The sequence below is a fragment of the Camelus bactrianus genome, chromosome 7 (assembly GCF_048773025.1).
Source record: "Camelus bactrianus isolate YW-2024 breed Bactrian camel chromosome 7, ASM4877302v1, whole genome shotgun sequence".
Lineage (NCBI taxonomy): Eukaryota > Metazoa > Chordata > Mammalia > Artiodactyla > Camelidae > Camelus > Camelus bactrianus.
This window is the reverse complement of record NC_133545.1, coordinates 39,529,638-39,543,217: the sequence shown is the minus strand read 5'-3', so window position 1 is coordinate 39,543,217 and position 13,580 is coordinate 39,529,638. Positions and strand designations below refer to the sequence as shown.

Here is a 13,580-nt window from a genome sequence, read left to right as displayed (position 1 = left end):
CAACCAACCAGCTCCCCTTTCTCAGGGAGATGCTCTTACCTCTGGGACGTTTTCTTATATTTCCTCCTGTAGGAAAAGAAGCAAAACACATATCAGAAAAGAGTTTGGGGCAGGTGGTGGGTTAGAAAAAGACAGTTTCAGTGGGGATGGATGTGGAGGTGAACACTTTGTAAAAGGTTCTCTCTGCGAGGCTTGTGGGTCTCAAAGCCCCTTCAAAGCTTCGGATTACTGTTACACTGGGTGGGATGCAGAGAACCACAGTCAAAAGTTACACACAGCCTCCCAAGAGCTTAGTGGCTCTGCCCCGTGCTCTCCCCTTTCCCCTCTGAGTGCACTGTAACATCTTGGTTGAGATCAGACTTTAAAGATCCGGGTTCAAATCTCAGCCCTTAATTCACCATGTTCCTGGGGTTGTTGAGGACTAAATGGGTAGAAGCTTGTAAAGCATTTCTTGTGTCTGATACATATTAAATGGTCAATAACTATTTACTATTTGCACTGTCATGATTGTTACTATTATCCCCATCAGCTAGACTGAATTCCTGTTAAAGATTTGCCTTTTAAAATGTCAATGTGTAATCATGCATTTAAACCATAAGATCAGGCATAAGGTCTTCAGAGAAGGAAGAAGTGAGGAAAGGGACAATGAAAAAGTCTAGAGGCAAAAGTGGTGAGAGCAGTATTGGGAACTTGCCAGCGGCTCAGTTTCGGGCTCAGTCCCCTGGAAGAACACTTCCCCAAGAAGCACAAGTGGCTGGAGTTCTAATCCACCTCTGCTGTTCACAGTCCTCATTTAGCCTTGGGGAAATCTATTGGTTATAAGGCTTCTTTATCTATCAAATGGAGGTCACAACTGCCCTGGCTATCTCACCTGGGTCAGAGTGGCATTCAAGCAGGAAATGGCCATAAAAGTTTATTTTCCCAGTATCTCAGTGTTTTCATGTTTGTGTCAGCTTTTGCAGACTCTGAAGACCCTCAAAAGGGTTTTACAAGGCCCTTTACTGGAGGGGATTAGAGGGAAGGAAGTGCTGGGAGAGGAAAACTCATCTCTCAGTAGCATCTCCAAGAAGAGAAACACTCCCCACTTGTCCTTAGTTCCACATCGACATTCTCATTACAGTCACTGCACCAGGGAGCCAAGCCATGGATTTGCTAACAGAGCTGTGTCACACGTGTGTTTTTTTAAAAGGCACAGCTGTTTCAAATTCAGAATCCCTACGATTCATCCAAACGTCACTCCCCAAAGGCAGATTGTCTGTATGGCCCCCTACTGTATCCCAGTGCTTACAACAGTGTTTTGCACTCCCTCCAAAAGCTGTGATGGATGCGCACTGACCACCCAAGACCCCCTCAGCAGTGACAGCTCACACACACTCTCTAGGCAGTAAAAATGGCAGAGGTTTCATCTACAGGCACAGAGCACAGTGAGCTATAGGTGTGACCACACGCTTGGCCCTCATTAGAACTGCTATCTAATAAACTGGGCTAAGGAGTCTCTAGCAAGCCTGGGAAGTAACCCAGTCTGAGTGTGCAAGGACCAAAGGCAAAGGGGCAGTTAAGCCAGACTGATGCCCCTGGTTCCCACCCAGAAATCCAACTAGTTCTGTCAATAAAGGGTATCTTCAGAGGCCATAAGAAGACAACCTTTGCTATTGGCTTCTACAGAATTCTTCCAGCATTTGCCAAGTGCCACACAAAGACACAGCTAGGAGTGCCAAGAGCACCGAAATGAACAAAAATAAGAATAGCTTCCATTTTTAGCACCTACTAGTAACAAGCACTTAACATACATCACTAATCCTCATAATAACTCTGCTAAGATCCACTCTCCGAAGGAATGTGAATTCTGGCAGTGTGAATTCTGAAAAAGGAAATTAAGACATGTTACCAAAAGCGTTATTACAACAACCAATATAGCGGTGAGGAGTGGCGGGTGGGGGCCTCAGGAAGCTTTGCTGAAAGGAGTAGTCTTGATTGATGGGTGGGAGTCCAACTTGGAGAAATATGTAAGTATGCGGCAAGCAGGTAAGGAGGGCATGACTAGTGACCTCAAACCAGCCCAGCCCAGCCAGATGTAGAGGGAAACAGCAGGTACTAAGTCAAAAAAGTGTTGAGAACAAAACCAATCAAGAAAAGTAATAATACTTACACTTTTTTTTCTTAAAAAGATGACACCTGAGAGAAGGGGTCACCTCTGCATTGCCTTGTGGAGACACAACAGGTCTCTGGAATGTGACAGACCTAGTTCAAAACCCAAGTTCACCCTCTCTGGTTGTGAGACTCAGGAACGCTCTAGGCTAAATCAAGCCTTAGCTTCCACATCTATAAAATGGGAGCGATGATTTCAGAGAACATAATGTACTGAATTTGCCAGGTGCCAGGCATGTCATGTAAGGGGCATCCAAAAAGGTTTAGGTCCCTTTGCCCGTTTTGAGGTTCTTGAGTGCAGGGTTCTTGCCACATGAATCTCCATATCTACCCCTAGGGCTTGCACAGTGACTGGCACATGGTTGGCACACAACAAATGTCTGTTGGCAAAATAAATAAACCATTTGTAGCTGCCACCCACACCTATCAAAATATGGGTTCTACATTTGGTAAATCCAAAGAAAGAGAGACCAAAAATCTGATTTTCAGTCCAACTCAACTTCCCAACACTCACTCCCCACCTTCATAGATGCATTCCTGACTTCACAAGTTCTGAAGCTCTTCCTTCCCATCTTGTTCCATTTAGACAAAGAGGCCCCACATCAAGAGACCCAATCCAAATAGCGTCACCTCACACTGGAGTTGGAAGGTCAGCACTTCAAGCACAAGAGAATATGCAGATCCATGGAAATGACTCTACTCAAGATCCTACTCACAGATCATCTTGACCAGGCAAGATGGTGAGACCTGACTGAGTCCTACTCATTCTTCTGCTCTCAACTGAGACATCACTTCATCTTGAAAACCCTAAAGGGCCTCCCGAACTGGATCATGCCCCTTTTGTGTGTTCCATGGTGGCCAGAGCTCACCCATATCGTTGCACTTATCACTCCAAATGGTACTGTTACACTGATGGCAAGATCGATGGCTTGTCCACTGTCTTCTAGTGTTTCACCCTTGTCTAACATGGTGCCTGACAAATGACAGCAGTGCGAGGTATTGTTGTTGAATGAATGAGTGAATTTATCAAGACACTGATCAAAATGCTTTCTTTCTACTCTTTTTTTTTTTTTTTTTTTCTGTTTAGCAATGATTTACTCTAAGCAGTGAGGAAATCTACCACAGTCACGGTTTTCTACATTCAGGAGGAATGCGATGAGAGAAGGCTGAGGGGCTCACAGTTGCTGACCATCTCCTCCATTTCAATATCCATTACATAAATTAACTCCCTTTGACCTCCTACAGATCCTACGAGGTTTATCTTATTTTATACTTGTTGGAAATGAGGCTCAGAGAGGTTAAGTAAGTTGACTAAGGATACAGAACCTTTAGTGCTTGAGACAGAAAGCAAACTCTGAAGCCTTCAAAGAAAATGGAGGAAATTAGTCAAAGAAGTCAAAGGATGCCTGAAGGAAACTTAGACACTAGACAAAAACAAACAAAACCAACAATAGAACATATTGGGTTCTTCCCATCCAAATGCAGGAAATGAGCTGGAAAAGAACCTAGTTTATTTCTGGCCTTTTGTTTTTAAGAACTTCAACAGACTTTACCCCTGATTCACAACCTGAAAGACAAAGGGAATGTTTTTAAATGTTCTGTTTTGGTTTCTCAAACTTACTTTAAATTTCCAATTTTTTGAGACTTGAAACAGTGCATCACAAACGTCAAGACTCACGTAGCGAGACTGAGCTAACTCAGAACATAGAGAATGGCCAGTTGCTGCTGGGATCTGGGATCTGGGCAGCGGGGGAGGCAGGGAGAGCACTGCTGGACACCCAGGCAGAAGGCGGGCCATCTTCACGAGGCCAGGCTAAGGAAACTGCAGCCATGAAGGTCTAGAGCACTTTTTGAACTCTGTTCCTTGGGATGTGTTCCACCCTTCACTCACTCACACACACACATACATACATAGATGGCACTGTCTGTTTTAAAGAGACTCTTCAATATAATGCTTAGAGCAACCTGTAATGAAAAAGAATATGAAAAGGAATATATGTGTGGATATGCATGCTGTACACCAGAAATTGATACAACATTGTAAACTGACCATACTTCAATTTTTTTTATGGAAAAAGAAAAAACAATATAACATTTAGGATCACTTGCCTAAGCTAAATCCCTTCTCCGACTTACTGTGTCCAATAAGCTGTGTGACCTTTGGCAACTTACATCACTTTCCCAACCACTAGTCTCCTTGTCTGTAAAATTTGCATAACAATAATACACGCTTCTCAGGCTGATATGACAGCTAAATGTAATAATGAATGTAAAGCATTTAGCACAGTGCTAGGCATCTAGTTAATGTTCAAGAACTAGTCAGCTACTATATTTATAACAATAGTATTGCATAAATAATAATGGTATTATAATTCCATAGGATTCCAATTTTTGTTTGGAAAAAAGGTCTTCCATTGATTAAAAAAGTAAAACAAAAAAGTTGAAGATGGCTTTCTAAAATAGAAAAATTGAATACTCCAATTCTCCTCATCTTAGAATACCTGAACCACAAAGAAAGCAGGTGCTAATCTCAGTCCTACTAAGAGAAGGAGGAGCTGCAACCCTGCCCAGCTCTCCCCAACCCCCAGGCTAAAGGGAGCCTGCAGGCTGTACACTCGGACACCCACCCAGCAGTGGTCCCAGTTAGCCAAGCAGACCCACACACCTCCCTCTAACATCTAAGCTGGGCCATTGCTCAGAAAGCAGAGGAAAGAAAGTAAAACTAGGTGTTTAGGAACTGGACACCATAATAATCCTTAGAACTATCTAAAATTATCTTTTAACAAAAATCCTTTTTGGATGAGCCTAGCAATGATCATACTAAGTGAAGAAAGTCAGACAGAGAAAGACAAATATTATATGATATCACATGTGAAATCTAAAAAAATGATACAAATGAATTTATTTACAAAACTGAAATGGACTCACAGACGTAGAAAACAAACTTATGGTTATCAAAGGGGAAAGGAAGGGGGTGGGAGGGATTAAATTTGGAATTTGGGATTAACAGATACACACTACTATATTCAAAACAGATAAATAAGGACCTACTGTATAGCACAGGGAACTATATTTAATATTTGTAAGAACCTACAATGGAAAAGAATCTAAAAAAGAATATAGATGGATAGGTAGATATGTATAACTGAATCACTTTGCTACAATAAAGTAAAACTAACTAAAACTAACATAACATTGTAAATCAACTATACGTCAATTAAAATTTTTTTTAAATCCCTTTTAGCCATAATTCCCTAAAAACTGTAAGCCCAGAGAGCTCACACAGAATCCCTAAGCAACCTCCAGAAGCTGTACCTCACTCATTCTGACAAATGGCTACTGAGACAAAAGCATCATCAAAGAGCACTGACCTCCAATATTTAAAAAGGTTCCCCAAAGCTCTCCATGGCTGTGTCATCTAGGTCCTGAACTTCCAGACTCTGAGCTTCATTTTACCTCTCTTGGCCCCAATCAGGGAGAGAAGGGATGAAACTAAGCAAGCATAAGGGATAATTCTGTCCACAGTAAACCTGGACCTAAGGGTAGAGTAGAGACAGAAAGGAAATAGCAAGAAATTGTGGTGGGAACGAGGATGCTTTTCAAGAGCTTTGTTCACTTTTGATGGCTAGGAGTTCCCAAAGTACTGGGCAAACCCACAATTACATGTACATTTCACATACTCCAAAGTCAAACAGATGACTTGGGACTCGTTCCTGATGGCCTAAATAAGAGAGATTCAATTAAGCATTGAGGTTAAATCATGAAGCTCCTGGACGTCTTTCACTTTTCCAAAGTGATCGTCTTTGAGTAAGAGCCATATTGGTTACTGCAATCATGAGGTTTACAAATAGGCTTAATATTCAAACAAGCTGGCTTAGAAAAACCAAAACTTGTGCTCAGTTTCTAAGTTGACAGCAGATACCTCCCAGTTGAGCACAAGAAGGTCATCTGGTCTGGGAAGTTGAATACACAACTCCACACTCAGTGAAAATTCCAATTCTGCCTGCAGTGTCCTCCCCAAGGTTTCTGGGCAATAATGACTCACTCTGCTCCGGATGCCATCAGATCTCATCTCCAACCTTCCTTACTGAGGTCACCACCACTGCTGATGCACAGACAGCTTTGGAAATTTTGGTTCTCAGCCCTGAGTTCCCTTAAGGGAGAGGAGACTGGGGGACAGGCTCAGAAAAACAAAGAGCACCGCAAGACTCAAGGGGTCAAGTACATGTTCTCACGAGTTCAGATCACATGCAGCTCACTCATGGGAAGTGGACTGACATAAAATGCCACAAATACCCATGAAATGAGTGAGGATCTGAATGATCATCTGATCCTTGGGTTTTGTTTTTCACTGGTATATGGGGTACAGACTGAACAGAACTGGATACCGATACCTCTAGAATCTTCTAAGGAATCTGTCTAAATCATTTGCATGAGCTACTTTAGATGCCGCTGAGAATGGAAGGTCCTTTTGCATTTCTTCTCATTCTTATCAGTGATTTCATTACCATGATCCCCATGTTAAAACCTAGATTTGCAAAGCTATGTATATTGACTGCTTGATGGCCTTTCCCATATTTTTAACAAGTAGATGCCAATCAGAAAATAGATACAAATTGTGGTCTCCTGGCACCTTCCAGCAGACTATTTGGGGAATGGGCTGGAGGGAGGAGATATTAGAGAGTAAGTGAGAGACTCTTTTTTTATGAGCTCAAATATTTCTTAATGGAGGAGCTATAGAATGAAAATCCATGTGGGCAATGATTCTATCTTCCTGCTTGGCCAGAGAGCCAAGGCAAGACAAAAAGTGAAAAATAATGAAATGACATAAACGCACTTTCACCTGGAATAACCCCCAAATTAGGAAAGAGTTGTTTTTGCTTAAGTTTTCTAAAGAATCTTTCTCCCAGGTTTTCTATTGGGGAAAACTGTCCTACAGACTCATACCCTTTCATTTAGGCCTCTTAGAAAAGGAAACTCATATTTGGGGACAGCAACTCCCAAAGTACAAAATTCCAAATACGTTTAACCAAAAGTGATGGGATCCAATTCAAATGAAGGAAGCCTTCAGTAGTGTGGGTTGAGGCTGAGGAGGGTTAAATCAGAAGAATGAGAGAATGCTAATCTGAAACAGAGCTGTCAATAGGATGATCAATGTTTAACTCACTCCTGGAAGCAAATGAGTTTCTATCCAGTGCCGGCTGGGCAGTGGAAAGAAGAGAATTCTCTGAGAAGGTTTAATCCAAACTAAACAACCCCACCTGGACTGGCACCAACTCACACACAGCCAGCCCACCCTGTGCCCAACGCGCCCACATTCCCGCAGGCCTGGTCTTTACTGTCCCCCTCCCCAGCTCCCTCATCTGCCAGCAGGTAGCTGGCTGAACACAAAAATCCAAATCTCTTGTTCATGCCTGCTTCTCTCCTAGGCCTAGGTTAAAAATTCCAGCACTCAGGTTGCTGTCTAATAGGCCTCCAAATGGGACCCCTCCCCAAAGAAAGCTGAACCCTTCCTCTGAAAAGCAAGATTTTTTAAGCAGACCAAGCACTATTTCCCTGTAGCTAAAAATCTGTTGCTTAAAGCCGGACAGTTAGCTAATCAGTGGCACCAATGAAAAAATATGGAAAGGTTGTTAGAAAAAGAAAATAGAAAGTAAATGCCACGCTTGTAGGAGCTCACGTAGTATATTTTTGCATAAATGATTTGTCCTTCTATTCACATATTCACAACCACTTGCAGTGTTATAAGTACAGTAAAACTGTGTGGGTGGGAATGAAAGAGATTTTTATGACCTCTTTCCTGGGAGCCTGGCTCCTGTTTAGATAAACATCAATGAGAAAGGCTGAAAATAAAAATATTTCTTAATATCTGTGACGACACTGCCAAGTGGAGATAAATCCAAAGGGTTGAGACAAAAATCTCACTCGTCACAGATATATCCCTGAAATTAGGGAGGGGTAGGTTTTTCAATTGTATTATCCAGAGAGATGCTTCCATTCTCTACTTTGTTCTTCCCATGTAGATTTAGCCAGAACAAAAACTGTTATTTTCTGCCAAGTTTAACTTCAGGGACCAGTCTAATGTTTTTTAAGCCTTTCCTGTCTACTCCCATGGTAGTCCTCCCTTCTCTTCTCTCTTACACTTTTCCTCCCAACTCGAGATCAAAAACTACTCTAGGGGGAGGGTATAGTTCAAGTAGTAGAGCGGCATGCTTAGCATGCACAAGGTCCTGGGTTTAATCCCCAGTACCTCCTCGAAAAACTAAGTAAGTAAGTAAACCTAATTACCCCCTCCAAAAAAAAACAAACAACAAACAAATAAAATGCTGTTTCCTTTAAAAAACAAACAAACAGAAAACCTACTCCTGGCAGAAGGCAGTCATTGGCCATTTACAATTCCAGGTGAATGTAAGTCAATACAATAGCTCCTTAAAAGCAGAAGCCCTTCCTGTTTCCTTTAAAATCTTCTCTCACGATAGAATCCTCTATGGAAGGCTCTTCTCTGGACATAGACTCTGTAAATTTTAACAATTTAAGTATGGCAAAAATGAGGCCAATATCCAAAATATAGGGGGGAAAAGCCCACACAACTGGCAAATGCATTCCTAGGGACCATTTTGAGCTCTACTGTCAGCTGAATCAGTTGAGCATTCAAACCAAATTCTCCTCGGTCACAGTTACCTTCACTGAAACTACCCAAGACTCCCAGAAATGGGTGTTTTGAACGACTGTTTCATTTTTTTCACCATGAGTAAGAATGGCAGTTCTAAACATTTCTGAGGTTGATTTGCAATAATTCATCCTTATATTTCACAAAAGAGCTACTCAGGATCCTATTCACATAAGTGTTTATAGTTCCTCGTAGTTAGCGGACAAGGTTCCCAAGTAACAACTTAGAGTAGTACACTAAATAAAAAAATATTTTGGAGGGGGGAATTTAAAGGTATTATAAGACCCCTTAGAGTCATCCTCAGACAAGAGTCTGAGAGGTAGAGAAAACAAGGGGTGATACATTGGTCTGAGTTTGAACTACTCCTATAACACACCTGGAAGTAGCTGCTTTTTTAACATTTTTTTATTGAGTTATAGTCATTTTACAATGTTGTGTCTTTTTTGTTTTTTGTTTTTAAACATTTTTTTATTGAGTTACGGAAGTAGCTATTAAAGGCTAATCTTTCACTAGCAGACTTACTCAGTGTCTCTAGAGTATAGGGTAAGTCTTGGTTATTTAAGCATTTTGATTGTTTGGAATCTGGATAAACAGAATCTAATGTTCTTTAGATGTGCAGTAGTGACTTCCAGCCAAAATACTCAAGGCTTCCTCATGTTGACTGTCACTCTTCTAGTGGCCTCAAGGGAAAGGAAAGCCTATTTTGGCAGAATATTGAATATTGGGTTCCCACAATAGGCCTTTGGAGGAGAGTGAAAAAGAAGGGAGGACCATATTTGGAAGGCCTTAAAGAGCAGGAAAAAGGCCATGAATGAAGCAGAGGTGGTGTGGAGGGTGAGCACGACAGGAGGACCTGAGGGCTGCCCCAAGAGACAGAGGCCCAGTGTGTGCATCGTGGGACACCTCGGGAGCAGCAGCCCAAGGCTGCACCCACTGGACAAGCCTAGACAGCAGGACGGTCTCCTGCAGGGTCTAGGGAGCCCCCACCCAGCCAAGCACCACCAGACCCTTCTGTGGGGGGCTGGGCTCCACGCTTTGAGTCTCACTGCCTGGCTCGTGAGCTACAGTCCCCAGAAGATCTCAGATGGGGGCCTCATTCCATTTGGCTTCTCAGGTCATGGTCTCTTTCTGCCTTTGGAATACTGGATATGACCCTGCCTACCCCCCAGGTTTCCACCTTTGCTCCAAACCCATGTTGTGGCAGGCATGACACCAAGCTGTCAATATAAGGGTTCCCAACAAAGTTATGTACATTGACTGCTAGCTGGCCTTTCCCAAAAAGTAAGCAAGTAAATGCCAATGAGAAAATATATATAAACTCACAAACTTCTGGCACCCTCTGGCAAACTATTTAGGGGGGTCACACTAAACTGTGTTCTCTCTACTTTAAAATTTATAGGAATATTAATTTAGCACCAGTCAGACACATACATGAATGTACATATTCACATATACATATATATGCACATTATTCACATTACATGTATTTTATTATTATTATGTATATATAATTGTTTTCTTCTTACTTTGTTGGGCTGTATGTTATATCTCCAATTCAGACCTTCCCTTCAATCTTCAGACCCACTTATCCAACTGCTCATGCCTTTACCACATCTCCTCAGGGACATCTGCTAGGTGCCTCATGTTCAATATGTCCAAAACTGAACTCAAGCTTTCTGCTCCCCATTCATTCTGCTCCCCCCAAAATCAAACCTGCAAACTTGTTCCCCTCCTGATCCTGATCTAAGTAAACAGCACCTAGGGATTCAAGCTAAATACCTGGGCGTTGTTCTAAATTCCACATTCTTCCTCATTTCCCAAGTCCAAGTCCTGTTGAGTCCACCCCTGGAAAAATCTCTCAAATCCATCTGTACAGACCTACAATGGTTTCCCACGGCTAACGCCCCGATCTAAAAGAAAAGGCAAGAGCTGACCCCTCTCCAGCTGTGCCTTGAGCCTCCTGTCTCTGCATATAGTTTTGCTGCAGCCACTTGGCCTTCTTCTGTTCTCTCAGAGGCGTCATGCCCGTGCTGTTTCACCAGGTCTGGGATACCTTTGAACACTCTTCCTCAACTGTTACCTAATACCTACTGATTCATTTCTCAGCTGAATTCCCACTTCTTCAGAGAAGCCTCCCTTGATTCTTAGACCAGGTCTGGGTCCCCTCTTATATGTTTCCATACCACCCTGAACTTCTTTGTGGTGCTCATCACAGTAAATAACTATGTGTGGAATTAGATGTTTAATATTTGCCTCTACCTGTAGACTGAATGCTCCCAGGGGAGGGAACATTTGCCTTGTTTCCCTCTGTATCCCTGGTGCCCAGCACAGTGACTGCCACATGGCAAGTGCTAGAGAAATGTTTGCTGAGTGAATGAGTGATGGATGACTTTCCTGCATATAGATGTGTGTGTGCAATCATTCAACTTTATAAGTAAAACTCATTACCTATAATCAAAAATAATGCCTTTTGATTAAATTATTCTCTTAAGCTTTTTCATAACTTTGCAACCTAGGAACACCTAGATTTTTCTTATACTCACAAAGACTTGTTTATGTTGTTTAATAAAAGCCATCAAAAGGTCTCTAAATAAAGAATACACTCCAGTAAGCCTGAAGAATACCAGCACTTTACGTAGATTCAGTTTACTTTCTCCAGAAATAGAGTGTTTCATTTATTGTAGAATTCATTTTTATTACTAATGGGAAATTGTGACGGTCATTCTCAAAGCTGTTACAGACTACTTTATGTGCTTCATATTTAATTCTTAGTCATCTCTCAAAAAGCTATGAGGTGGGTCATGTAAGCACTTTCCCTCCATATGGGGAAACTGGAGTGAAGGAAATTAGTTTTCTAGTAGCCAACAAAAAAGACAGAAAACCAAACTAGAAATGCAGAAACCTCTCTGCTTAGGACTGCTTCCCAACTGACAGAGGCTGAAAAGCGTGGTCAAAATAATAAACACTTTGCTGCTAAATACTGAGTTGTAATTAACTAATAAGTCAGCACAACTAAATTATGATAAGCAAATGATGATGTACTAATATACTACATTAGTATTCAAGTAAAGAAAATTTCATTCTAAATGTAAGACCCTGTCTAATCTGTTTTGATATTCACCTCTTTCTCCCTTCAATATACTTAAGAATGTATTTCAGGGAGTCTTAACTGATCTTTACTAGGAAAAGAAAGACTCAAAAACAATCCCCCAAACATATATGTCTTCCTTCTCTAAATCCTAGGACACTGTGTCTAGCAATTAATTGTTGCCCACACTTTCATTGTTGTTTTTTTAACTTTCTACATCTATAAAGAATTATCTTCTCTCCCTGACAAGACTCTAAGTTTCTTGAAAACAAGAGCTTTTCTCCTGACATTTTCATCTCTCTTCTGAAGCTCCTAATAGCCCGTATATAACAGGAGCCCAGTCAAAATATGCTGAACCTTCTGACATTAAGTAGGAGAGGGGAATTAAATATGAGAGTGGAAGGACCAATTACTATACTAAACTATGTAATCTGGGGGAAATAAGCTATAATTTTTTTAATTATTCTTTTGAAATTGCTTTATTAGTGAGACTCAGATGAAACTCTTCTTCCTGGGTCATCTGTTCACAAGGCTTTAACTCAGAACCATGACTCAGACCTACAGTTCCAGGCCAAAGGTTTCTCCATGGTTCCAGGCTGTGATCACCAACAACTACTTGGACTTTCCAGAGGCTGCTCCAGTTCAACACATCTAAACCCAGTTTATCATTCCGCTGCATCCAAACCTGCTCCTCTCTCCGTGGTCTCTAGCAAGGCAAATGGCACCAAACTCACTGAGACATCCAAGACAAAACAAGCTTGCGAGACAACTTCTCCTTCTCTGTCTCTGCTCCATTCTAACGTCAAGCGTGCCCTCTCTTCTTTCCTCCTCGGTGGCCCTACCATACTTGAAGAATCTTCTCCAACAGATCTCCAGGCCTCAAGTCTCATCTCCAACCTGTCCTCCATACTTCTTCCAGAATAGCCACCCTAAAATTCAAATCTTGTCTTTTCACAACTCCTTATAACTTGAGGGATAAACTGGAAACTTCTTTAAATTACATGTATCCAAAAAAATAAAAGGTTCCTTGAAAACTGAATGGAGAGTATCTGGAACACATTTGTGTGTGTGTGTGTGTGTGTGTGTGTGTGTGTGTGTGTGTGTGTGTGTTTAATGTAGTCAAATGTGTTCAAATACCTGACTCCTTAAACTATGAACATGTAGAGTTTTGAATAAAACAAAAAGTAAATTTTTTAAAAATTCCATGTATCACTCCCTGGCCAACCTCTCCTTTCCAACTTTATTTCTCACTCCTCCTCGATGCGCCGACATCTCCCATGCATCTGGACCTTTGCACACTCTGTTACCTCCATTCACTAGCTGTTACTTGTCCCTCGGTATTGTACTAGATGAGCTGCAAGAGGCTAGCACACAGCTACCTTTTAAGGAAAGGCCCTTGGGGGTTGGTTTGTCAGGGAAAGTAACCCTGGTACCCAGACAGCTGACGGACCAGGGACCAATTTGAGGGCCAACTGCTTCGGAGGTGACCAAGGAGACTTCTGTCCAATAGTTCCATGTTCAATGACAGCAATTAAACCCAACCACACCCTCGCCTTTGGAATCACCAGTAAGAGATGAGCATAGGGAGGGGCACCAGGACTCGGGCTACATCCCTAGTAAGTAGATGCAGCTTTTCCAGTTGTCCATAAAGACAGCTCAGCATTCTGAGCTGAT

The 13,580-nt window shown here is 41.8% G+C and overlaps 1 protein-coding gene across 10 annotated transcripts in view; it reads right to left on the bottom strand.

Moving 5' to 3' along the window:
• The window catches only part of PDE1C (phosphodiesterase 1C), a 437,096-nt gene that overhangs the window by 248,436 nt on the left and 175,080 nt on the right, over positions 1-13,580 (bottom strand). For 8 of the 10 annotated variants that reach the window (XM_074367272.1, XM_074367270.1, XM_074367269.1 and 5 more), the window contains one exon: positions 40-66. The exons of the other annotated variants lie outside the window; for them this stretch is intronic. In XM_074367272.1, coding sequence (XP_074223373.1) covers positions 40-66 — 27 coding nt within the window. The remainder of the gene's footprint in view (positions 1-39; positions 67-13,580) is intronic. 10 annotated transcript variants of the gene reach the window in all.